The 25,157-nt window shown below is 44.4% G+C and overlaps 1 protein-coding gene across 2 annotated transcripts in view; it reads left to right on the forward strand.

The window, feature by feature from the left end:
- Positions 1-24,025, forward strand: part of gabra4 (gamma-aminobutyric acid type A receptor subunit alpha4) — a 28,882-nt gene extending 4,857 nt beyond the window's left edge. Inside the window, exons 3-9 of one of the 2 annotated variants that reach the window (XM_036551047.1) lie at positions 1,489-1,556; positions 2,382-2,602; positions 3,173-3,255; positions 6,471-6,614; positions 7,067-7,219; positions 16,376-16,635; positions 22,830-24,025. In XM_036551047.1, the coding sequence (XP_036406940.1) occupies positions 1,489-1,556; positions 2,382-2,602; positions 3,173-3,255; positions 6,471-6,614; positions 7,067-7,219; positions 16,376-16,635; positions 22,830-23,363 (1,463 nt within the window). In that variant the 3' untranslated portion in view covers positions 23,364-24,025. The remainder of the gene's footprint in view (positions 1-1,488; positions 1,557-2,381; positions 2,603-3,172; positions 3,256-6,470; positions 6,615-7,066; positions 7,220-16,375; positions 16,636-22,829) is intronic. The other variant, XM_036551048.1, reaches the window with a different exon arrangement.
- The last annotated feature ends 1,132 nt before the right edge of the window (positions 24,026-25,157 follow it).

Genomic DNA, 25,157 nt, shown 5'->3' on the forward strand with positions numbered 1-25,157 from the left:
GTATCTGGTAATCAGTAATGGCTGTCTGACTTCTCTGTTATGCGTTATGATTTTAATGTGTATTACGCATGTTCCATGAAAAATCCAACCCAAAACTAACCTAACTTCCTTAGATGCCCCACTAGGGGTCACTGTTTTCCCCCACAGATAGAAGATAGACAGTTGTGAGAGTAAGAGTACTAGGTTTCCAAATGCTGTAGCTATATCTCTCTCTAACACCAGAAGAACAGTATTGCCTCTAGATAGCATGCAGTGTTCCAAGCCCACCTCTGTGTAGAAATATACCACTGTGCCAGTCAGTGGGTCCAAACCTCCCTCTGGTGAGAGACCATATTTAGTTATTTACATCAAATTAAATTTACTGACCTGATTTGTGAGGCTGGTTCTTCCACTTTTTCATTCGGGGGAATCAATTTTAGCGGAGTGTGGGGCAGTAGTGAGACATATAAAGGAAGCATGCATTTTGTAGACAGGGTTAAAGTCGGGATATGTGTGAGTTGAGCTTGGAAATTCTCAGAGGAAGAGGCTATCTGGGAAGTATTAGCACTGTTCACTTGTTATTTTTGTAGGGAGTCATGGCGGGATCCAAGTCGACAGGACCTTTATACTGCAATAAGAGAAGGAAGTAGAAATGCTGCTGAGAGATAAAGCTCCTTTTCTGTCGGCTCCATTGTCACCATTGTTCCGGAAAACTGGCAGTGCCACAATGAAGTGTGCATTATGTTTCGCGTAAACCGTGGTGCGTTTGAAGTAGTATACAATCTCTGTTAATAAACCCATGCAAGTGAGTGGGGGACTCTACCAGAATATGGAAAATGTAACTAATTATTGAAGACAAACAGCTGTGAAATTAAAATACTAATGAAGTAACATGCTAATATGTTACTGTTAAAATTTAACCTGATGGTCCTTTAACATTTGAAAGGGGTTAACCAATATATGCTTCCCTCTAATACTTACATCACATTGAAATGAAAGGGAAATAGTTTTGGGCTCTTTCTGAATTTCAGACCAGAAGTTGCAAGATAGGGAAATCCATGACAGCTTGTTGACAGTTTTATGGCGGAGGAAACAGAATTAGGAGTGAACTATTTCCAGGCAGGTGTGATTTGCAGGCATGGAAATTTAGGGCTTGGCAGGTGATATAAAAGGAGCCACCAGGGTTAATATTGTATTATGCAACAGTTTCAGACCAGACGGTCTGCAGTGTGTGGCTGTGTCTATGTGAGTTTGTTAATGACAACGGCACCAATATATTCTTTTTATTACTCTTTGTTGTATCTCTAAGGAGTGTTTGTGTGAGCAAACCGACTGTGAGACATTTTTAATCTGTTCAGTACTTCAGGAGATCCAGGTGTTTGCTGATGCAATCATGTTTTTTTGTCCTTAATCTTTCTTTGATGCTTTTAATGCCACTTTTCATTGCTGGGCATTGCTTGTGAGGTTTGCCGTTAAATTTGAAAATTCATAACCGTATTTCTTTAATAGGCCCGGTGACGGAGGTGAAAACCGACATCTACGTGACAAGCTTTGGGCCTGTTTCCGATGTCGAAATGGTAAGTGTTCAAAGGCGGAGTCTTAATAAATCAGTTTGCGAGGTGACAGACAGGTGTGTTTAAGCGAGAAAAGGGGGAGGTATCTCCAGTCAGGGTGCTTCCGTTGTTAGTCTGCTTAGGGAAGCTTAAAAGCTGCTTTTTTCCCTTTATTCATTCATCTAGAAAACAAACTACCAAACAAGTGAACATCCATCATAATAACATTTCATAAATGTTAAATTCCACATTCAGACAAATGTGTGCATCCGTTTGCAGTAGGAGTATCACTTTCATGAACACAGGGGACTGTGTTATTCATATTTTAGCATCACTCAGTGGGATCCAGGAATGTGGGGTCCAATTTCATCTCTGAAAATGATGTTCTGTAATAATTTTGAATGATTTCATGTGCATGTTTGCCGCTTTCCCTTGGTTTGCAGGGTAGGTCGTATGTTGGTATGCTTGAATGTATAGGCATGCTTTCAGCACAATAGAATGTTCAGATCCTCATTGTTTTGAGTGTGCATCTATGTGTATGGACATGTGTGAGTACACGTTTGTGCAGTGTGTGTGTGGTTAGCAGAGGAGTAAGTCTCTAGGTATATATTTATACAGGGTCCCTCCCTCCATTATTTTTTATGTGTTAATGTGTATGCTGTGTCTGGGTCCAGCTGAGGCATCTCACATGGTCATAGCCTATTATGATTTCCAAAGCAGACAAAAGAATACCCAAGCTGCACTGGGCTATGGCAATGGCAGTGTGGTTGTGTTTTTAAATCCTTGCGCTACTTACTCAGAGGGCTTGTGTTACTTACCTGTTCCTTCTGTTTTCGTGGCTGGCCTCAGGAGTACACGATGGACGTCTTCTTCCGCCAGACGTGGGTGGACAGGAGGCTGCGCTACGAGGGCCCCATTGAGATCCTGCGCCTCAACAACCTGATGGTCACCAAGGTGTGGACCCCCGACACCTTCTTCAGGAACGGGAAGAAGTCGGTGGCCCACAACATGACCGCCCCCAACAAGCTGTTCCGCATCATGAAGAATGGTACCATCCTGTACACCATGAGGTACCGGACAATTAGCCAATTAACCAATTAACTATTGGTTAATTGGCTAATTTAACAATCTGACTATTGACAGATACTGTAGCATGTACTTTAAACTCAGGCTCACTGGGATGCATAAAAAGGAGTTGGTGTCTTTGTAAGTTAGCTTTGGCAGAGACATACCTGCAATAGAAGCATAGAAAGGGCTTTAATTAATTGAAGCACTACACTACATTTCAGACTTACCTTCAGGGTGCTGTCAAAAATAGCTGAATTAAGCCAGGGACATGTGTGCTCAAATTGGTGTACCCATTACCTGTCAAAACTACAGGCTGTGCTTGGTGCTTGCAAAATCCACACAGCAGTGGTTAAAAAGGTTTGGGAAAACAGGTCCAGGTTTGGGAAAACAAATGCACATTGAAAAATATGGACAATTGTGAGCAAATATGCATATGCCTAAAGTTTTCCATTTGCTAGCATTAGACTGTACCACTTTTTTTTTTTGGGGGGGTTCAAACCCCCTTGTAATAATGGGATTGCCCTCCTGGGCATTTGCATGTGATGACTGATGCTCTGTCTCTGTGCTTCTAGGCTGACGATCAGCGCTGAGTGTCCAATGAGGCTTGTGGACTTCCCCATGGACGGACACGCCTGCCCGCTCAAATTCGGAAGCTGTGAGTTCAACAGCTCTTGCCGGTGATGCCACGGGTGACGGGGAGCTTTTTTTTGGGGGGGGAGGGGGGGTAGGGGGGGCTGGGTGGGACTGGGTGGTGTCGTCAGGTCATCCGTGCATTATCGGGGACACCTGGGGCAGTTCTGCGAGAGAGTAACCCCCAGGGAAGCTATTTGGTTGGCTGTGCCAAGCATTCATGAACCAGCATTTCATTGGCAGATGCAGGGACCATCTGACCCCGGGGTATACTTTTCACTAAAACCCATCTTAAGCATCAGTTAAATATGCATTTTAAATGTTCGCTGAACAGTAAACTACTGATAATTTTAAGAGAACAGTCTCCTTTAAGTCTTTCACAGGTTATACAATGGTAATACCAATTTTGATTTGATTTTGGGATGGAAAACACACAAAAATAATATCACACCCATTCCTTCTGGCCATATTGCCAAACAATATGCATCTACAGTTGTGCAATTGTACCACTGCAAGGTGCTGGCAGCAAGTAAGGCTCTGTGTCTGATTCTGGCTATTAAAAGAGTATACTGTTGGAAAGCTTCACCAATTGTGAGTTATTTTAGATGCAGGAAAGTGATACCTTTTCCCATACTGCCAACAGCACAGCTTTGGAGTCATTCTGCATCTTTTTACTTACAGTATCACAGAGCATGGTTCAGTTTGATTTAAAAGGTTGCAGAAAAACCATCACATCACAACGTGTAGTACAATTGCACAGTTTGGGTGGTTAGCCCTGCTGTTCATTGAGTTTTCCCTGTAAAGTTTGTATTTACTTTTAGCGACTCATGATTAAATTAATATATGTATATGTTTGTACATAGGTAGGTATCTTCTACAGATTTTGGCATGGCGTACTGTACATTGTAAGTTACATTACAAATACTTCTTAAATTTTCCTGGAATATTTGGTGAAACAATACTGAAATGTCATTGCTCTAACACTTTGCTCTAACACTGCTGAGGCATTGTAGTCCACACCCACTTAGGGACCAAGCCCTAAAATATTTTCCTATCAGTTGCCTTGCCTTTTTTAGCCAACAATGAATTTCGCTGAATGGGAGGGAAGATTTGTGCTGGCAATTTCTGCTGACTCACTTTAATGTGTTTATTTATTTAATTGTGTTTTGACTCTATTGTTTTCCCTCTTAATCAAAAATTGGGAAAATTTTTCTGGAACAGGAAAGAGGGGAATATTCCATATTGCTGTGATCCCTATTGCAGCTGATGATTTGGTCTGAATTGTGACCTCAGGGAGCGCCAGCCTTCAGACCCCCTGAGAACACTGACCTTTGACTGCAGGCTCCAGGCTGCGAGAGTCTTTCTCTCCATTTGCATGTTACAGACTGTCCAACTGTTGTCTAAGCGGGGAGCAAGCGCGCGTATTCGGGACAATATTTACACTTCACTTCAGCTTTTTGCAGATTTGGTTTTGAGCCAACCGGGAGCACGGAAACGCGCTTTGAGTGCCGTTCGTTTCGGGTGGCTCCCCCCCCCCCAGCCCCCCCTCCCCCCCCGCCTGTCGCTTATCGGAGCGCCGCAGTGATGCGGAGATAACAGCCGGAGAGGGGAAGGGAGAAGGTAGGACGTGGACCGGAACCTCTTGCGTTTTATCTCGAGCCGTGATGTAGCAGAAGGCAGATGAGTTCTCTTCCTCCCCACCCTCCATTAATCTTTACTAAGAAAACGTTGACGTATTCGGTGAAATCATATTGAGAGAGCAGATTCCGCTTGTGTCTAGGAAAAGGTCAAAATCCTGTTCTCTGCCCCGGGTTAGAGGAGACCTATACAGGCAGCTCCAGAAACCCAGATTGAGACTGATTCCATTGCACAAACACAAAAGAAATGGGGAGAGGAATTCAATCCAGGCACCATGGCACTCTGGCCTTGACTTTGAGTGAAGACTTAAAGCCAGTCCTCTTTTTTTGCACAGTGTTTCTGGTTAATGTCACTACCCAATAACTTTGTGATGATGCGCAAGTACCTAAAAATATTGATGCTTCCTTAAATTCACAAATCAGAAGACAGGCCACTGCCGAAGTCATGTCGAGCCCTATGCCACGGTGCCCCTTCCTGCCCTGCTTGGCTGTCGCTGTTTGAGGGGCACCTTGGTGGGAGGAAGAACGGGGGTGGCGGTGTGGTGCAGAGGCTGAGAAGCTGGGGTTCCCAGGCTCAAATCCCAGCTGGGGCACTGCCTTGTACACCCTCAAACAACCCTGGGCCTGTGAAAACACAAGCTGGGCCTCTCCCTGACAAAGGGCACCCGCCAAGCAGATAAATAATGGAGAAGCTGTAGCACAGAGAGAGGGGGAGAGAGGGAGGTGAGCGGACACATCGTTTGGGTAAACATGTTTGCTCTTTTCTGTTTCAGAACGGCTCTCTTGTTAGCTTTCTGCCATCTGAAGAGCCACGAATACAAATGAATGAACGCGCTTATAAAAAAAGCCATTCTGGGTTAAGAGGAACTTGGCACTCTTGTATCCAAAGCACTTCTTTCTTTAGATGTGCAAATTACCATTTCGCAAAGGGACACAGAATCAAAGGGACATACCTGTAGAGCAGAGATATATATCAGTCTTTCTTTCTTGCATGCAAATGCTCAGATGAAACCTTGGCCTTACAGATGGTTGTTTTAATGGGAGTTCAAATGTCCAGCACTCTTGAGAGATAGGGATGCGCTGTGATAGGGCGGGTTTTAGAGTTTGGTTTCCTTCAAACGATTCTCACATGGCAATTTGCCAACATGTCTTCATAATAAGTTCAACTAGAAAATGAAGAGCCGAGGCCAAACAGAACCCAGCGGCCACAGTGGTGCCCCCTCAGGACAGGAGTGGTACTGCCTTGCTGTAAGGCGAATGTGAGTAGAGTATGGCTGGCGCGCAGTGCTCGTGTGACTGACTCAGGGCTGTGCCATACTGGCACGGCTGTCTCAGTACTCCTGTTTCATGCTTTCCAACTGTTCGCCCAGGAGGCACGAGAAGAGAATAACTCCACTGAGCCAAACTGATGGCATGATAAGGCAGAAGGCGCATCCTGACACGGCAGTCCGTTGCACCGCAAGCAAGCGACATTCTTAATAGTTTTAGTTCTTCATAGTTCTTCATAGTTTTATCAATTCGCTGTCGTTGAGAGCTGCTCTCCTTCATTCCTGAAGCCATCTTTGACCAGCATCTAATATCACTCGGTCTGTTCTGTTCCTAGATGCATACCCAAAAACCGAGATGATATACACCTGGACCAAAGGCCCCCAGCATTCAGTGGAGGTACCCCCAGAGTCATCAAGCCTGGTGCAGTATGACCTGATTGGCCAGACTGTCTCCAGTGAAACTGTAAAATCAATTACAGGTAACCCCAGCCAATTCACTCCTCACCTACCAAAAAAACATATAGCCATTACACACTGGCTTTTCAAAGTATTATAATGTTTTGCTTGGATATTTACATCATCATATCACAGCATCCATGAATTATTTTTTGCTACATACACTGGAGCCTAGTCAACTTGGATCAGTTGCCACTGTTGAATCAATCAAAATGTTTTCATAAAGACCGCAAAGCACGCTGTAGTCTGAGCAAATCTGAAGTGACATTATGCGTATGTAGACATATGAACTGATGTGCAGTACATGTGAAATTTTAAGAGACCACAGAGCAAGAACAGTTTTCGCTGGTGACTCAGTTGACCGGATGGAATGGTTGGAAGTGATTAACTGAGTTGGGACTCTTCTTTATTTTTTTTACAGCGCCTGCTTTGTGTGTCTTGGCGACTTTGATCAGGCAGTGTGTTTACCTTTCAGGTGAATACGTGGTGATGACTGTGTACTTCCACTTGAAACGGAAAATGGGCTACTTCATGATTCAGACGTATATCCCATGCATCATGACAGTAATCCTCTCCCAAGTGTCCTTCTGGATAAATAAAGAATCCGTGCCCGCCAGAACCGTATTCGGTATGTATTATTCATGAGACACCCCCACCCATACGTTTTTTTTATTTTATTTTATTTTATTTAAACGGAGGCGAAGTCACCATTTTCATGCAAATGCCAAGCGTAGAATCTCTCCGAAACGGAACCTGTTTCTTTGCCGGTTTAAGTTCTTTTTTTTTTTTTTATGTGTGCTGCCACCAGACTGTCACCTCACAGGCCGTGTCATTTTCATAGAGGGCTGCTGCAGCTGAGTGCGAGTGACTATCAACTTAGTGCGACTTAAACTAAAAGCACAGCTGCTATTTTACAGAGGATATTTTGGGCGCGGTGTGGCACGGAGAGGCACTGTAGAGGCATCGGTGTGAAGTGAAGGCAGGCCGTGGATATGCCGGGTAGATTTCTCACAGTCAGTGCGACGACCCTTTCCATTGCAGCACAGCGGACGAGAATAGATTCTGGCCACCACTGTATCTCAAATCCCTAATAGATACTAAGACAATGTCCCCTCTTACCAGAGCCTCCACAACCTTTAAATGACTCTCAAGGGCTGTAAAGCCATAAGGAAAAAGAAACACATGCCTCAGTTCTCCTGAATTCTTGCGTTCAAATAAATGCCTGACCAGTGTAAAAAAAAATCTCTTTTGGGGATTTATGCCCATCTGCTTAAGCATGCGCCTCAGTTCTGAATTGCCTTTGGCGCCTTTGTAGGAAGTAGTGGTTAAGGAATTAAACCCAGATTTTAACCCCATGCGGTACACTGCCATAGTACCCTTGAGCAAGGTATTTAACCAGACTTCCGAATATATCTTTCTGTGTAAAATGGATTGCGGTTAAACTGTATAACACGCCCAGCACCGCAATGCCTGCAAATCCAGTAAATATTCTTATGCACTGGGAATATCTGACATTCTAGTTGCCAGTCCCTTGTTGCTATTGCAAGCTGACAGGAATGCCAGATTTGTTTCCAGCCTGAAGCATGTCACAGGTTCCATTGTGTGGTTGTTTCTATGTGCCAATAGCTGAGTGGTCTGTGCTGGGCTTGCAACACAATTGCATTGTTGATCCATTTAATTCAAAGGTCGTTTGGCTTTTGTTACCCAGGAATCCCAAACAGGTGTTTTTCTCAGTGTAATTCCACAGATACATCTCTACAAACTGTTGTGAGCCAACATTAGATTATGTTACCTTGTGCTTTTCCATTGCAGATGCCCTCATCTGGAGTATCTTACAGTGCCTTCAGTTTTATGTAGTGCCCATTCTGTTTCCCATTTAAAAACATTGAGTTTTACTGCAGCAGGTGTTGTAAGCTTCTTGGTCTGTGTGGTGTATGAGTATCTTGGTCACCTGCATCTGGGTGGCTGATGTTTCTCACTTAGCATTGTCAGTGCTGGAGTTTGGCTGGTGGACTTTAACACACATGTCTGAGTGGCTTATTTCTCATTGGGGACACAGAAACGGTCAGCTCGACCACACCTCACAACCTCTGCTAGAGTCAGGTTAGACCTGTGAGATTTTTACTCCTAACCGTGCAGTACAGAGCAGAGCAGAGCTGGCATTCCTTGATGCAAGACTCCAGGTTGACTATTCCACATCTCTCAGTGCAGGGTGCATCTGTCACCCAGTGCTAGTGGAAGCCCTTCAAACGCGCAACTGTGTAAGGATGTGGCTAATGTTTCTAAACATATGCCAGATACATTAGTATTAGAAGCAAAAGTGTTATGAAGTGGTAAAGAAAAACCCAAAGGTTGCTGCTTCAGTTCCCTGGTACAGGTCTGCTGTTTATATCCAGCTGTATAAATGGATAACATGTAAAGGTTGTTGCTCTGGTTTAGAGCATCGGCTAAGCAATATAATCTAACATAATTTACTCAAGCAGTGATATAAATGTAATATAAGAATAATGACCAAGTCGTTCAACCCACATGCACAATGTAATGTTGATCCCCTCCCTATCTGTAATTCACATCTCTGTTTAATCTAACTGCAGTATGCTTTTTTGCTAAACTTCAAGTAACAAATAAAGGCCTTTTACCCCTCCTGTATGCAAAGTAATAAGTTGGCGTTCACTAAAATGAGTAATATGTCGTGATAGGTCATACAATAGCAACATGTAAGAGTTGGCTAACATGTGACAACGTAAGGAACACACTCATTCTGGTTAAACCTAGCAGAATGTCTGAATGTTGCTTTCAGCCATTTGCATTTATTAGCCCCTTCCCCGAATTACTGCTACAAAACGAAAAAAAGGCGAATCTTCACAGCTAGCGTCGGCCGCCGTGGCCAGCATGAGGCAGGTGCAGGGGGGAAACTGGTGGCGTGTTTTATGGCCGTGGCTGATTCACGGCTCGCAGGCCCAGGCATCACCGTCAGACTAATGAAACTGTCCAATATCTGCCAGCGCCTGTGCCTGTAAATACTGCCTCACGTGGGTGGGGGTGGGGGGGGGGGGGTGTCTGTGGGGTGGAGACTGAACAGAATGGCTGCCTTTTGTCCTGGGCTGATGCCTCGCTTTTGTGGCCTGCGAGTCACATCCCGGCAATTTCATTACAGCTCCGTAGGACACAATTAAGATTTAATGCAGGGCTCCCTCTGGTGGTAGAAGGAGATGTGCTGTGTTATTGCTTCACCCCCGGGCTGACAGTGATGTCGAGGGGATATGAGGTCATTGGGATGAAGGTTCTGGTGCTCCGCCCCCTGCCACCCTCCCTTCTGTAATGATACGTGACTGACACTTTTAGAGTTCTGATTACGTCCCCTGACTTCTGGTCCTGGCCCACTTGATGAATTCATGAAGTGCTTTGCCTACTATGGGCTTACAAAACCAAGCCTGCTTTTCTATTGCACCCCCTCACCACCCCCCCAGTTTATTCCCTAATGCTGAACACTCCAGTGCATCCAGCATTTAAACAGATGTGTGCCAAATTGAATTTATTTCCCCCTATTATCCTATGTCCATCTTGATCAGTCTCTGTGTTTACAAAGAGTGACGTGTGACTCCCAAGGAGGAACAAAAGTGCTAAGGTTCATGCTCTGTCATACATAGGTACGCATATCATGGCTGAGGTCTGGCAAAATGCCTGCTCATGCCATGCCCACGTTATTTTGCAGCCAGAGATGGACAGGGGCACACAATTATTAGCTTGGGGAAACAGCCAGACTCCTCATTCTCCCTTCAAACAAGGGATCTCTTTATTGTGTATGACCAGCCACGAGGGGGTGAAGTGCCTACTCCCATCAGTAGATACAGGAATAGCCTTACATTCTCAAACACTGAGTTGAGTTGTGCTCTTTTTTGCCACTCAGAGTTTTGCCACACTCATTCACAGATTAATGATGCACATGGCCATTTTTAAAATAGGAGCCTGGTTTATATGTGGAAGAGCTTGATCAAAAAAAAGCTGAAAAAGGGAGGGGGAAGGAGAGAAAGAGAGAGGGAGAGACAAAGAATATGTATGTGTGTATGTAATATGTTAGACTCGTAGAGCTATCTGAAATATCCCTCTGAATATCCCGCTGCATATATGTATAATAGTGGGTAATATAATATGCAAGTTGTGTAGGTTGCCCTTGATGTAGCTGTCTGTGAGGCAAATAAGAAAATGTGATAGTAATGAGGTGGAAAGGGGGACTCTTTGCCTTCAGTCACGGGAAGTGACCTCGGATACTGATAGGATATGTGATATGTGTTCATCGCTCCTAGTGGTATTGTTGCATTCATGCTCAGCTTGTGTGAGCGTAATATTTGTTCTTCTAAACGGGTAATATTACTGCTTTGCCGCTAAGATGGTGATTGATGTGGCACTCTGATCAAATGTTGTGCACCATTGGTTATTCGCCTATAACAGAGCTGCAGTTGCGCTCCGTTGAATCAACCTTGTACCTCTACTGGTTGAGGTCAGAATGAAATCACGTGTCTTTTCTGCCAGTCAATTAATGGATCTGTGGCCTTGTGGCTTTCCCATTACCTGTTTACCCCTGCCAGTTTACCCCATTAAGGAAAATAACTGACATTGACTTCTCATTGAGAGGGCAGGCTTTAATACCCTGCTATTTCTCACCTAGAGCAGAGACCATATGGTTGTGTAGATTACAGTACATTGGTTTGTTCGACTCATAAAAAAAAAAAAAAAAAAAAAAATCACGATTTTGCTGTAGAAAATGAGGAATAAAAATACATGATGGTGCTAATTAAGACCATTGGTTTCTGAAAGGGCTTTTTCTACCGCATAGCGTTATCGCCGCCTGTTGTCACGGATGGACAGGTAATTGTGTTGTAGTCGAGCGAGGGCTGAAAACGCGGACCGACTCAACACAGAGCTGCATGGTGGAGATTATTCCGTATCTGTAGCGTAAAGGGGATTTCCGCCAAACCGCTGTCTTGCTGTTTGCTAATATTGGCCTGGACAAGTGACCTCTGAGCCGAGCTCGCGGTGATTGCAATGTCGTAATCCCCTACCTTGGCAGGCTGAGGAGGACCGCGCCATTGTCACCACATATTGTGGTATGAGAAGGGGAAGCTCATTGTCACATTGTCACACACAGCACAAAGAATACGCGGATATGTTTTCCTGCTGTATGCTGTATAATGCAGAATTGAAATGTGCTCACTCTCCTGTTTGGCAAGCGTAGCTCTGCTCAGACCGGGCGGGGAGACTTTGTTTTGTTTACTTTCTCTGAGCCTCAGTGAAATTAAAGCAGGCAGATTTGTGTAAAAAACTCATTTTTTTCTGCTTTTGGGTTTTTCCGTTTCTCACTCTGACATGCAAGATTGCGCTCGACTTCCTGAGCGAGCCGATTCAATATTTAGTTTAGAAACACTGTCTGCTTTTTCGATGGGGAAAACTTGGAAATTAGCATAGGAATTTGCATCAAAACTACACTCGCTGAATAGCCTCCCATCTCAGCCGTACTATCTGGCATAGCACACTGTTTAGCAAACTTCTACACAAGAACAGAGGATTAAAGAAAACCAGCTGATTTAGCTAAGGACCTTATAAGGGTATCCTTTTAGCCAGTATCCATTTATGAGCCTAAGGTTTCGCAAAGGGTTGCTTTCAATTTCACTTCAACCACCATCACCTGGAGGCCCTGCTCAACAGAGGAATCACAGTGCGCAAAGGAGCTTTGTCACTGCATCAGTTCACTCCACTCCAGTATTACCTATGGCGAATCAAACACCTGAGTGAATATCTCTCAGAAAAAAAAGATAGGACTTCAACATCATTTAACAGGATGTAATAGAGGTCTCTGCTTCCTTCTCCATAACGGTTGCCAGTAAGCGGCATACTCCTGGTCCCACAGGATGTCGACCGTGGAAATGTGATCCATGATCTTACCTTTCTCCACCTTTGCTAGAGCTGCATTTCGAGATAGGCCTCTTCTCATCAACGGACAGCACTGCATTTCACATTTTAATGGATGAGACCTTGCTTCCAAGGCCCGGATTAAGAGGTTTGTAGATAGCATTGCATGACAGGCACCACAAATATCGCTCTCAGCTACAGTTACATTAAGGAGCAGGAAGACTTCAGAGGAGCACCAGGTTGTTGCACATGTGCCCCTCATGAAATTGCAGACAACAGTTTTATTTTTTTTCTGTAGCACCGTAGTAAATAAATTTGAAGTTTTCTGAAACCAGGCTTTGGTTCTTAACTAATTCTAACCAAAGATATCATTACGTACATCATTACCTTCAGTGTTTTTCAAGGTGTCTGAAGTACAAGTAGTAAGGGGACTCATTTTTTATATATATATATATATATATATATATATATATATATATATATATTCTCACAGGCATAGAAGGTGGTCTACACAGAATTATAGACTGCTAGATAATACCTGTCACTAAAGCTATACGAATAACTCCACTCTTTGATTTTTATGTTTCATGTGTATCAATGCATACAGTATGTCTGCATCAGAGCATCGGGGGATGAGACTTGCGGCACAGACACGCACAGCTGAAATTCTGTGGCCTGCCGTCGCTTCTGAAATTCGCAGTTTAACCTAACTTGCTTTGAAGGTTATATGGCTGTAGCATTGGAGATTCTTGACAGGGTAAAAGCCCTTCATACCCAGAGCTGTTCAGGCACAGGCTGGGATAGCGTTTCACCATCAGGGGAAAAAGGGTTTAACTGAGGTCACGCTGCCGTAATGTCACCTCTGTGGTGGCCATAGACTGTAGAAAGACCCATTTTCAATCAATTCGCAGATGCAAAAATACCTGGAAAAAGCGCCGCTGAACAAAACGTGACACTTTGCCTGAGGTTGTGTATCTTCTTTTTAGTGTCAGTCGACTTCTTATAGTGTTTTTTTCTTTCCAGCAGAGGACAATACAGCTCAAGCAAGTCGTTCATCTCGTTCGGAGAACAATGCGGTGTAATGCGGCGCACGCAAAAGATTTTTCCGTCAGAGTGATTGATTTAAAACGCGATGCTGGCCTGTTTGTTTTTGTCTCAGGGCTGCGGCGCTAATGTGGCGTGTGTCAAAACTGACATCTTTTTTGGATGGAGTATTTTGTGTGTGTGTGTGTGTGTGTGTGTGTGTGTGTGTGTGTTGGTGGTCAGGGAGGGAGGAGGGGGCTGATTGGTTACCTGGTCCATTGTGTGGTGATGCACTCCAGCCTGATCACGTTTTCATTGTATTTCTTGACCCACATTTATTTGACTTCATGTCGTCCCCCCCCCCCCAGTGGGCTGTGTGCGGGACTTGTCTTAAAATGTAGACGGGATCTGTCCTAACATGCAGATGACACCACAGGCTGCAGCAGGCCATGAAGCCTATTTAAATGTACATTTCTGGGTCTTCTCAGCGGAACAATTCTTTGCTCTCAGGCTCACGACAGGGTTATTTCTGTCAAAGAGTTATGAACACACTGAGCCAAACAAGTAAACAACTACCAGGTCAAATGAGTAAAAAGGTTTCATGTGAAACCTTTCTGTTGATGTTTTTTGTAGTTTTGACATAAATGGTACAAAACTAAGGTGAAGAGCGATATTAAAACTCAGTAATGACTGAAATTGCTCTATTACCATGACACTGGTCACAGCAAGACCCTCTAACAGAAGGCATCGTTGAGAATGGCCGGTGGAATTTACCCTCAGTTAGGTACTGTCAGCCGGACATTGTGGTCAAGGCTTAGTCAAATAAATAAATAAATTTACCACTGAACAAATATAGGGGAAAAAAATACCAGAGTGCACATCCTAAGTTGTGTTCCTGTCCTGCTGTCTGTCTTTTCATCCCTCTTACAGAAACACTTGTTGCGTTTTCCCCACACCGCTGTTTGGTCAGAACCCAATTAAAATTGCGCCGTTGTGGAACAACGGACTCCGCAGTTCTGTGGAGGCAGCAGTTTACTGGAGTGTTGGATCACAGGTGTAATTATTGCCAAATTTTACGACACAGACCCTAATGAGCCCGCCGCACTGTCCACCGCAGTTAATAGTAATGGCTCCATAACGGTAATGAGCAGATTAGTGTTTTCTGTAATTTAGTGGAGGAACTGCACCACACGAAGTCACCTCCCCAAAACGCGGGTGCCAATTACATTAAAGCGCAGTTTGCATTTCCACTCGCGCGTCCCAGTGATTAAATTCCCCACACCGCCGTCGATTTAATATCTTAAAGGTCAGAGGCACCTATTCATTTTCTAAAGGGACTTAATGAGAGAATATGATTTGGAAAATGCGATTTTAAATAACCGCATGCAAACACGCGCTTGAGTAACGGCCGAGCGCAATTTTTCTTTCGCAAATACCGCACTGAGATGAGAACGCATATCTCATGGAGGTTTGGAGATGTAGTCAGCTCTGCTTCATCTAAGTGACTTCTCATTATTTCTGGGAGGAAGGAGGAAGGAAGGTGACAGCAGTTAAACGTTTTTCACATTTTCCTGTGGAGGAAAAAAAGGGTAGCTAGCTATATGTACATGAGGTATCTCACAGCTGGGAGATACCTCATGTACATATACACTGGCATCTTGTAGAATTAAAAAAAAACAATTAAAAAATGTCCATGCCCAGCTATTGCTGAACTGGATATCCAGTAGTAGACTTCAGCTGAGTCTTGCTCTCAGCCGGTGTTATTCATTGGGGGAAACCCTCATATGTGAAACAAATTTCTGAAATTGTATTGAACAGCTTGTTTTTGGATGGCTAACACTTGTGATTGTGCATTACATGGTCATTTGCCTCACACACTAAATTGAAAGGCTGAATCTACTTTTGATGTAAGCATGTTGACGGGCTGGATTTTTGTGACTCCACTTCTTGGGTCTCTCGTGGGAGAGCTTGTTGCATGTTCCATTACTGAAGTGAGAAAATCTCTCTGGTGGCTGTCCATACTGCCCAGCCTTATTTTATCATTTCCCCTTGGGAACGTCCTTCTTGAGTATGTGTGTGTGTGTGTGTGTGTGTGTGTGTGTGTGTGTGTGTGTGTGTGTGTGTGTGTGCGTGCGTGCGTGTGTGTGTGTGAGAGTGTGTGTGTGTGTGTGAGTGTGTGTGTGTGTGTGTGTGTATGCAGATGCTTTGCTGACAGGCAGATAGAAGACTGTTCATTTACCTGCATGATGATACAAGCAGCTAATGGTAATGACTGATTTTAGAAAATGAAACATAACAATTAAAAACAAGCTATGATGTAGCATTCTGTCCAAATATTCCAGTCTCAATGGGTCTTTGGACTACACTCATTAAAAATGGAAACTGTTTTGAACTCTCCTGCACAGGTCTAGACTAATGTGGTCCACATTTAATGGAAAAAGACTTTAACATTTGTTATTCTAACACTGTAAACGCTTAGTGCAAAAGCAATGAGATGGAAAAACTAACAACTTCAGTGAAATAGATTTCTGAGATCATCAGTGATACAGTTTCAGTGAACTCATTAGCAATAATTGGATCTAACTGGTACCTCAGTTCTTAGGCAGAGATGGAATTCTCTGAATGAGACCCAGGGAAGGTTATGGTTGGACAGGCAGACCATCTATAAATTACCATTTCAATGGCCACTTAAGTGCTGTGTACTCAATATTGTGCTACAAATAAAATACCTTCCTTGCAACTCATTTTCTTGTGTTTACTGAATTGTTTTTAACTTCCAAGTAATGTTCAAGCATTTATTGTGAAATAATGACAGTGTGGTGAACTTGTGGTGATTCCTCTCCCATTTTAGGGATCACAACCGTGCTGACCATGACCACGCTAAGCATCAGTGCCCGCCATTCGCTGCCTAAGGTCTCCTACGCCACCGCCATGGACTGGTTCATCGCCGTCTGCTTTGCCTTCGTCTTCTCCGCCCTCATTGAATTCGCCGCCGTCAACTACTTCACCAACGCGCAGGCGGAGAGGGCCAAGAGGAAGCAGGCCAAATGCCCCCCGGCCCCCAAGGCTACTCCGGTGAAACAGGCCAGCGACAGTGAGGAGGTGCTGCAGGTGAGCCTCCACTCAAAAGCCATTCAGTCAATACATCCATCAACCCATCAACCAACCTAGCAATCAGAGAATTAACAAATCTCTCAATCAGTCCATCATCTGAACCAATCCATTATCCGATCAACCAACCAGTCAATCACAGCACTCAATCAATCCATCAATCAAATCACCCTGCTGTCAGCACCTTGGAGGACGCTGTGCTGTGCTGAACTGTTTCCACCAATGAGAAAGTGAGAAGCACCAGGGTAGATGTGTGAGCGTGTGTGTTTGTGTGTGTGTGTGTGTGTGTGTGTCTCTTTGCCTTGTGAACAGGTTAAAAACCAAGCTTTATCACTTATGCACCAGGATCTGTCTGATTGACCTGTACTGATTCCCCACAGTGTGTGTGTGTGTGTGTGTGTGTGTGCATGCATCTGTGCGTGCCCCCCAGCTTGGGAACCAGCGCCATTATTATTTGGCACATGTACCTCACCTAACACAGTATCTTAGAGCAGAGATTGTCATCCACATTCTGCAACTGTACCCCTTTCAGCCCCATGCTTTACCCCAAGCACCCGTCTATGATGTCTGTCTGTTTCCTTATTACAGTAGAGTACACCCTTAAACCATTTGAATTACTCCTGGGGCTATTTCTACCCCTGGGTGAAATCCTCTGTCAAAAGGGAATAAACACACAGAAGGAGGAGGCCAGTTGCCAGGTCTAAGTGGGCGCCACTCCTGGGCCATGGGCTCGAACCCAGGGACAAAGCGTTGCTCTGGATCCAGTTGATTACCAGCTGCTGACATGGCTTTCAGCTGCTCTGTAAACTATCCAAATGCTGATGCCTGTTGAACCTCATCACAGGCACTGAATTGAAAGTTTATTCCATCCTTCACAAAAGGAGGTACTACTCACTCTTCATTAAAAAAATGCCAGCTGTTCACTGTAGGAGGAATAAATATTTAAGAGCAGAAGAAGCAGATTCTTTGATTTGTTGAGCTAATTTGTTTGGGTGTGTTTGATGTGTCACCCCCTTCTCTGTATGTGTACAGGAATACAAAGCTGCACAGATAAATTCATTTTGTAAATTCTTATACTGGCTTGCAATGGGCAGGTCATCGTTAACACTTGGTTGAAAGCATCATCACTCTGAGCTTGACTTCAATGAATTGAATAGACTTCAATTCAGTCGCTTTGGATAAAAGCGTCTGCTAAATAAATAAATGTAAAATAAATGTAAATGTAAATACTTGACTTGCGCGATAATCAAATGTTTGTCCTGTCTGATACATTGGGAGGGTCACAGAATAGTATGGAAATAGAGCCAGTCAATGGACATACTTTAGTAAGTCAACCACTTCACAATAGAGGACGTCACATTGCTGTGAGAACAGCATAACACAGAACTACTTGTGCATGCAGTGGGAACAGTGAGGTGACATTTCTTGGACAGACCGAAGTGACATGTTTGTGGCTCTCCTGCAACCAGCCCAGAGCTCGTCATCTTCAGAGGGCTGGAGAGACGGCCGGATGGCCGAGCGGTCGTAATACGGCAACAGCACGTCTGCCTGTGAGCGCTGTCCTGGATCTCAGCCAAAAAACAGACCAAGGGCATTACAACTGCAGGGTGACTGCCAGCTCTTACTCTCTCTCTCTCTCTCTCTCTCTCTCTCTCTCTCTCCCTCTCCCGCTCTCTCTCTATCTCTCCGCTTCTCCGTCTGTCTCTGTTGCTCCCCCCTTGTCTCTCTCAATCTCTTGTGCTCTCTCTCCATCCCCCCATATTTCTCTTTCCCTCTATCTCCTATTCTGTCTCAGTATCTCTCTCTCTGTATCCCCTATCTCCATCTCTTTGTCTCTCTTCCTCCCCTCTGTCTCTGTCTTCCCGCTCTCACTCCTTTGCTGGCCTGCAGCTCCTTCTTTCTTTCTCCTCTTACTCCTTTCCTCTCTCCCTCTTTCTCTCTCTCTCTCTCTCTCTCTCTCCCCCATTCTGAGCTGATGTTGACATTTCACAGCACTGGCAGTACGAAGGATGAAATGCTGTTACAAAGTAAACATTGCGCTCAGGCTGTGTTCATTGGAGTGGGGGGAAGGGGGGGCTTGTGTATCAAATAATATCCCTATCCTTTAGCGTCCTGCCGTGCGCCACAGAAGCTCTCGGGCCGGTACCCATGCTACCTAGATGTCCTCTTTCAAGCAACGCACACTACTTTATATTTAATGTGTATATGTTATGCAAGCATATGTTTTTTCATTATTTCCTATTTCATCAAAAATGTACTTTAACTGGGCCAAAAATAGAGCCTTTAATAGCTCTATTCTTATAATATACCATGTCCTCATCGCTGCAGACCTTTAGAGCACTCCTCTCCCAAGGCTATTGTTCAGCAAATGTTAGCACGCACAGTTCGCGTGTTCTCTCCTTCAGACTGCAGTTTGCTACTGGCTTTAATGAGGAGGAAACGCAGTTTATCTAACATTTGTTTGTTTTTTTAATCGCTCCCAGCTGGAAACAAAACTGTGAGCAGAGTGCGGGGCGGTCCAGAATATTCTGAATGGTCCTCTTGTTATGTGCCGTGGACGTCTTTCTTGCACGTTGATTGGTTGCAGATTTTGGGCTGTAGTGAGCATGCCCGGCCCGCTCGCAGTGGAAGCTGATGCCTCAATGTTGCGTATCAGACGCCGGAACAAGGTGTTCGTGGGTGAACGCCGGTCAGCGTTGTGGCTGTTTTTGGCATTTTAACGTTTTGTCGTGGTTGTCTTGAGCCCGATGGTGCGGCGGCGGTCAGGAGGATTCCTCTCCAGGAGTGAGGCGCACCAAGCGAATGTGATTCCTGATCTCACACCTGCATATGGTGCACCTACTGATTAGCATGACACGGGGAGTGAAGGCGATGCACACCTCGCCACGGCAAAATGGACCCTGGTGTAGAAACACCCGAGGTGTGTCTGAGGCATAGGCACTGCGAGGAATTGCATGTATTGGTCTTCACTCAGTCCACTGATTCAACAGTCAACCATTTCAGCAATCAAACGCTTCATAAATCATCCTGTTAAATCTGTTTTAAATTCAGTAACCTTTCAAAATTTGAACCTTTCAAAATTGATCACTACAAAGTGCTACAGAAAAGCGCAGAAGTTTTCTTATGATTTGAAACTGAAGCCACAGTCACCGAAAGGTGTCACAAAAAGAAAAAGGCAGCATGTGCACCAATTTATCTATATAACGAGGGTACAGAGAACAGTTTGGTGTCCTGGAGGTACAAACGTTATAGCCTACATCTGGCTTGCTGGCGTGCAGTTACGACCCCTTCATAACCTTAATGAGACATATGTCCCTTTATGAGCCAGAACACTTCAGGATTACTCCTCCAGCCTTTGTAGGAGGTCCGTGTCTGTATAAAGCTAATTTATTGGTAGTGCTACATCTTGCTACTTCTATGGGTGATTTTTGGGTAAAGGAGGTAGTTAATAACCGTGTGTGATGATATTAAATGTGGGGTGCTCCCCCTCCCCCCACGGGACAGCAAGGATGTCCCTTGCTGCTTGTGTGACATGCCACATCCCAGCTTTTTTTAACATCCCACAACTTCCCCTGTGATAATGGGTCAGCCACGCACCCAAGAGTAATTTTCACATTACTGCAACGCTGCAACGATGGCCAAATGAGCCTTCCTTTAGGCCGTGACAGTACCATGATGTTTTTCAGTGCAACAGTCATGATAAGGGAAGGCCAGGGTAACATGGTGCCCATCTCTCATGGCTTTATTTTGTCAGAGGGATTTCCCAGGGGTTTTTAACACCACCCCCTATGGGCTGTGTCTCCCTATACCCTACAGCATCTTTTACTCACTACACCTACAACACTTACCCTCTGATCCCCTCACCTGCTACCTCCAAACATGTATTTTCGTTGTCTTACCAACAAATGGCTTATTTCCATGGAGTAATGAGTACCCCCAAAACACATTGTTGTAAATTAAGTTCCCCATATTTGCTCTGTCATGACAGATGCAACAGCTGAACACTTCTCCCTTTCAAATGTAAATGACTTCCAAAAATACATTGTTGTAGATGACAGTGACATCCACTCGTAGCGAACAATCTCCCTCGAAGCGATTGGGTGAAAAAAAAAAAAGACTCGGCTCGTTTTGCATCACTCAGCTCAAACGTGTTCGGGTCGCTCGTTATAAATCACCGCCCCGATGCTCGCTGGGCTGTTTGCTGTAAATAATGCTGTAAAATATGACAGCGATCACCTGTAACGTCGCCTGAGAAGGATTCTGCCGTGATGAATGGTGTTCGCTCAGGGATCAATGCTTGCTGCCTTGTTTCATTCATCCTGGATCCCGCCACAGCCTGGAGTGGAGGGTTGCAGAGCCGTGAGCTAACTGTCCCCACTCATCTGAGAGATAGATGCTGGTGTCGCACTCTACCTGCGTATGTTTAGGCCCCAGTCAGAGACTCTGCAGTCTGGCTGCTCTGAAATAGATCACTGTGTGTCTAGTGGCTGCTATCGACCTTAAAACCTTTTGATTGACTTTTAGTCAATGAAAGGCAGTTAAAAGTGCACTATGCTCAATGTAGAGGTGGATAATAATCTGTGCTTAAACTTTAATCACAGTTTTAGTTGGAATGCCCACAAAATGCGTCATAGAACTCTATTTGTGATGTAGGAGGGGCCCTTTGGGGATAAAAATGAAATAATTTCTTCATAATTTCTTGCCGCTTGAACTTTGTGGCAAAATGTAATCTCTGCAGAAATGTACCACTGAGAGAAAATAGAAACTGATATTGCCTTACTCATACAGCCTACAGTATTCTTTTTTAAATTTAGGTAAACAGTGTTTTTTCATAAGATCGGAGATGCCCTTTGTCCTCAAAACACACCGCTGTTTATTGTTGTCCAGTTTTACTGCCTAACATTCCTAAGGTAAATGTTCATAACCGAGCTATAAGATTTATTTAATGAAATTCATAGCACTGGTGTAAAAATAGCCTGTCTTTATAAAGAGTTTTAGCAGCGACCGAGGATGAAACCTTGATGTGACGTGAGTGTTTTCACATCCCTCTGAAAGCACTTATCATTATCTTGGCAGTGAGACAGCTCTTGCCTCGGACGGGTGGAGGTTTTTGCGCACACTTGCAACAACTGGCCATAAGAATGATAATAAGGTCATAAAATCTGCGCAGATATATTTGCGGGGGTTCATCTGGGGTCACGGCCCCTGCTTCGTCTCTGCTGAAAGGTCCCTGAGATTCACGAATGCTTCTAAATGCAGTATGGATTTTGCATTTGCGCTTAATTGTATTATTGTTCTATCGATCCCCCCCACTATGTTTTTGCCCTTATGCTTGCCAAGTCAATAATGTTATTCGAGTGTTATTCGAGATTTCTCAGCAGAAACAGAGAATAGCGTATGAAACAAAAACAAAAGCAACATTATTTCTTTTGAACATTATTTTGATAAAGGTGCATTTGCTTTTAAATTGGGTGTTTTTGGCATTCTCTGGAGTCGCGGAGGGAGGAGTCAGAAGTGGACTGATTGATTTGTTTTGGGATGATTAATGGCATCATATCTCTCTTTATATCAACGTGTCAAAGGTGGCTGTTGGCCAGGATAAGCAAAATAGCCCTCCTTCATCATTTAACCTGAATCATTAACCTCGCAAGGTCATACAGAGCGATAAAAATGATTTGGAGTGCCTGGAGGCAAACAGCTGTAAATTAATCCCCAGAGCATTTTGGATATCATAAGTCCAAAAGAGCACGCCCACACTGACATGATGAGCAGCTTTAGGATGCAGAAACGGGTAGAATATAAGTATGATAAAATGTGGAGGTATATGACCTGACTTTATACAATGCATGTTTAGCAACAGTAGCATTGGGTCTGGAATTTTGATACACACTGTTTCAGGTTGGCTTCTGTCCCCAGATGTGTTGATTCCATTAAAACTCACACTGTACTCACCTTGTTTTTCATGTTCTACTGTGACACGAAACATGGAATTGCCTTTGGAGACCTCTGTTTTGTTCAGCTTTACAGTGCATCAAACAGCTCGCTACTTTTTCTCCAGCAACGTGGTATAGCTCATATTTGCTCCTATCGATCTGTCATCCATTTCTGGGTAAAAGTGAGGCTGACATTCAGGCATGAAATTGAGCTTTGTATGTTGAAAGTGATCTTGATTTTTTTCTCACCCCCCTCCACAGCAGAATCCAGATACTAACGGTAACCTTCGCAAGCGGATGAATCTAATGTCGCAGTCGGACTCGAACAGCACCCAGAGAACCTGCAGCAGACCAGACGGGGGGACCAGGCAGCTGGCGGCAGACTCCGCCTCCTCAGCGACAGCGGCGGCACCCTCTGCCACCCAACCCCACTCCAGCCCCAACCCTTTCAGCCAATCGAACCCGGGCCCGCTCGCCCTAGCCACTAGTAACACGCCCCCGGCCCCGCCCTCCACCCCGACAGTCACTGGGCGCGAACGCTTTCCTTCAAATATCTATGTGGGCTCCACCTCTCTGCAGCGCCTCCTGGGGCCAAAGCTGGAGCACATTCAAGCGACGGGACTCAAAGGGGACCCAGGAGCCCAGTCCGTCCCCGGGGGATCGTCGGGGCCGAACGGCACCAGTAAAATCGACAAGTATGCTCGCATACTCTTCCCAGTGTCCTTTGGGGCTTTCAACATGGTATACTGGGTGGTCTACCTATCAAAGGACACCATGGAGCCAAGAGACGGCTAACCCCGACCTTCATTTTCTATCAGTCCCTCAATGGAAGACAAAAATGCAAGTAATGGTATAAACTCTAGGGGCTTATCAGTATTAGCTTACAAGAAATGTCTGAAATTTTCTTCAAGCAGAAAGTGAATAGTACACCATTTAATAAGTAAACAAATGGAACGGTTACCTCAGTAGTTAAGTCCGACAGAAGAAGTCCCACAGCATCCATATACTGTTCAAAGGGTTGAGCATGTGAAGACACAATCACATTCCAGATTTTTTGAATTGTATTAATTACAGTACGCTGTATATTTTCAATGGATGTGTTTGGATGTTTATGGCAAATTACAACATGTAATCCAGCAATAGTATTTACTTTTTGGTTGGGGGAGTAGATATGACAATTTTGTGTCCAAATACATCAGTTAAGTTGAACATCCAGAACATAAACTTAAAGCATTTCCTTTGGTCTGTTTTTGGGGGGAGGACGTATGTTTCTAAATAGAAAAAGTTAAAACAATTTCTGTATCATTAGGTACCATATAGTTTTATTTTCCTTATGTATTTAATTTAGTTTCTTTTTTCCATGTGTATGCAGTTAACACTCCAGGAGCCAGCATCCACCTATATCCATCTGTCTCCTGTGATTTGAACCTTTCCTTTATCTCATGAACAGATGTCTGTCATACTCCTCCTCGTATTTGTGTCAGCACACATGCTCCATTTGAGTGGCTGTGTGAATATGCTGGAGACACTGGTTACGCTGACCTCGGCTAAATTGCGCAGGTCATGTAACAAAAAGTAAATAAATGAAGTAATGGAAGCTCCCACCGCAGTGGAACCGTAGGGCAGGCCAAACTGATGTGCGTTCTGACCTTTTCCACAGGCAACTGGGGATGAGTTCAGTCAAAACGAGACTCGCTTCGCAGACCGGTGCAGAGGCTCTGTCTACTGCAATGTTTTGTTTTGCAAAGCACTTCTGGACAGATTGTTGCTTACATCACCCGTCCTGAAGTCATTTCTTAGGCATTTTATATTACAGAAGGAGGCATCTCAGAGCCCTTTGCAGAGAAGGGAGAATTCACCCCATAGACTAGTAATGCGAGGACCCCCTGCGGAGTAACATGTGCCAGCCAACTTGCATACTCTCCCCAATAATTTCGGAGGCAGGCATTATGCAGGTGATTAAACTGTGGTGCTGATTTAGTGACCAGGCTGTAACTCTGCCAGGCCGCAGGGATAGGGACAGAGGCGTCGGATCTTTAGATGGCCACAGTGAGTTAAGGCATGATTAGCTTTTCATTCCAAGCAGGAGACCTTCTACAGCACAGTGTCTCCAGTGCAGATAGTGGTCCGCTGGCTGAAATCCTTGATCTGAAAGGCAGAGAGGTCCAGCAGAACCAGCTCCAGCAGCAATCTGGAGTTTTGTGCTGTGACCCAACATGAAAGACATGCTTTTCAGAGTTGCTGGGTTGTTTTTTTTTTCCCTCCTGATTGGACCATCATTGCCATGGTGATGTTGACCCGTTGAGGCCAGGCTTCTGAAAAGCAGCTGAGATTTTCATTTGGTACAGGGCCCAGCCATGACTAGGTGGCTAAAATAACAAAAAGGAGTAAGGAATCTTTGGTGGTTGTGTGCATGTTGGCACACAAATCACACATCAGGGTCAGGAGAAGACAGAAGGCACAGCAACATGCTGTAGTTTAAAATTCATAGTAATAAAAAAAAAAACTGCCACATTTTTAATCACGCCTTACCGTTTTAAAGGGAAATCTCCAGAGAATTAATCCAGGGGCAGGATTCCTACGGCTTAC

The sequence above is a fragment of the Megalops cyprinoides genome, chromosome 18, assembly GCF_013368585.1.
Source record: "Megalops cyprinoides isolate fMegCyp1 chromosome 18, fMegCyp1.pri, whole genome shotgun sequence".
Lineage (NCBI taxonomy): Eukaryota > Metazoa > Chordata > Actinopteri > Elopiformes > Megalopidae > Megalops > Megalops cyprinoides.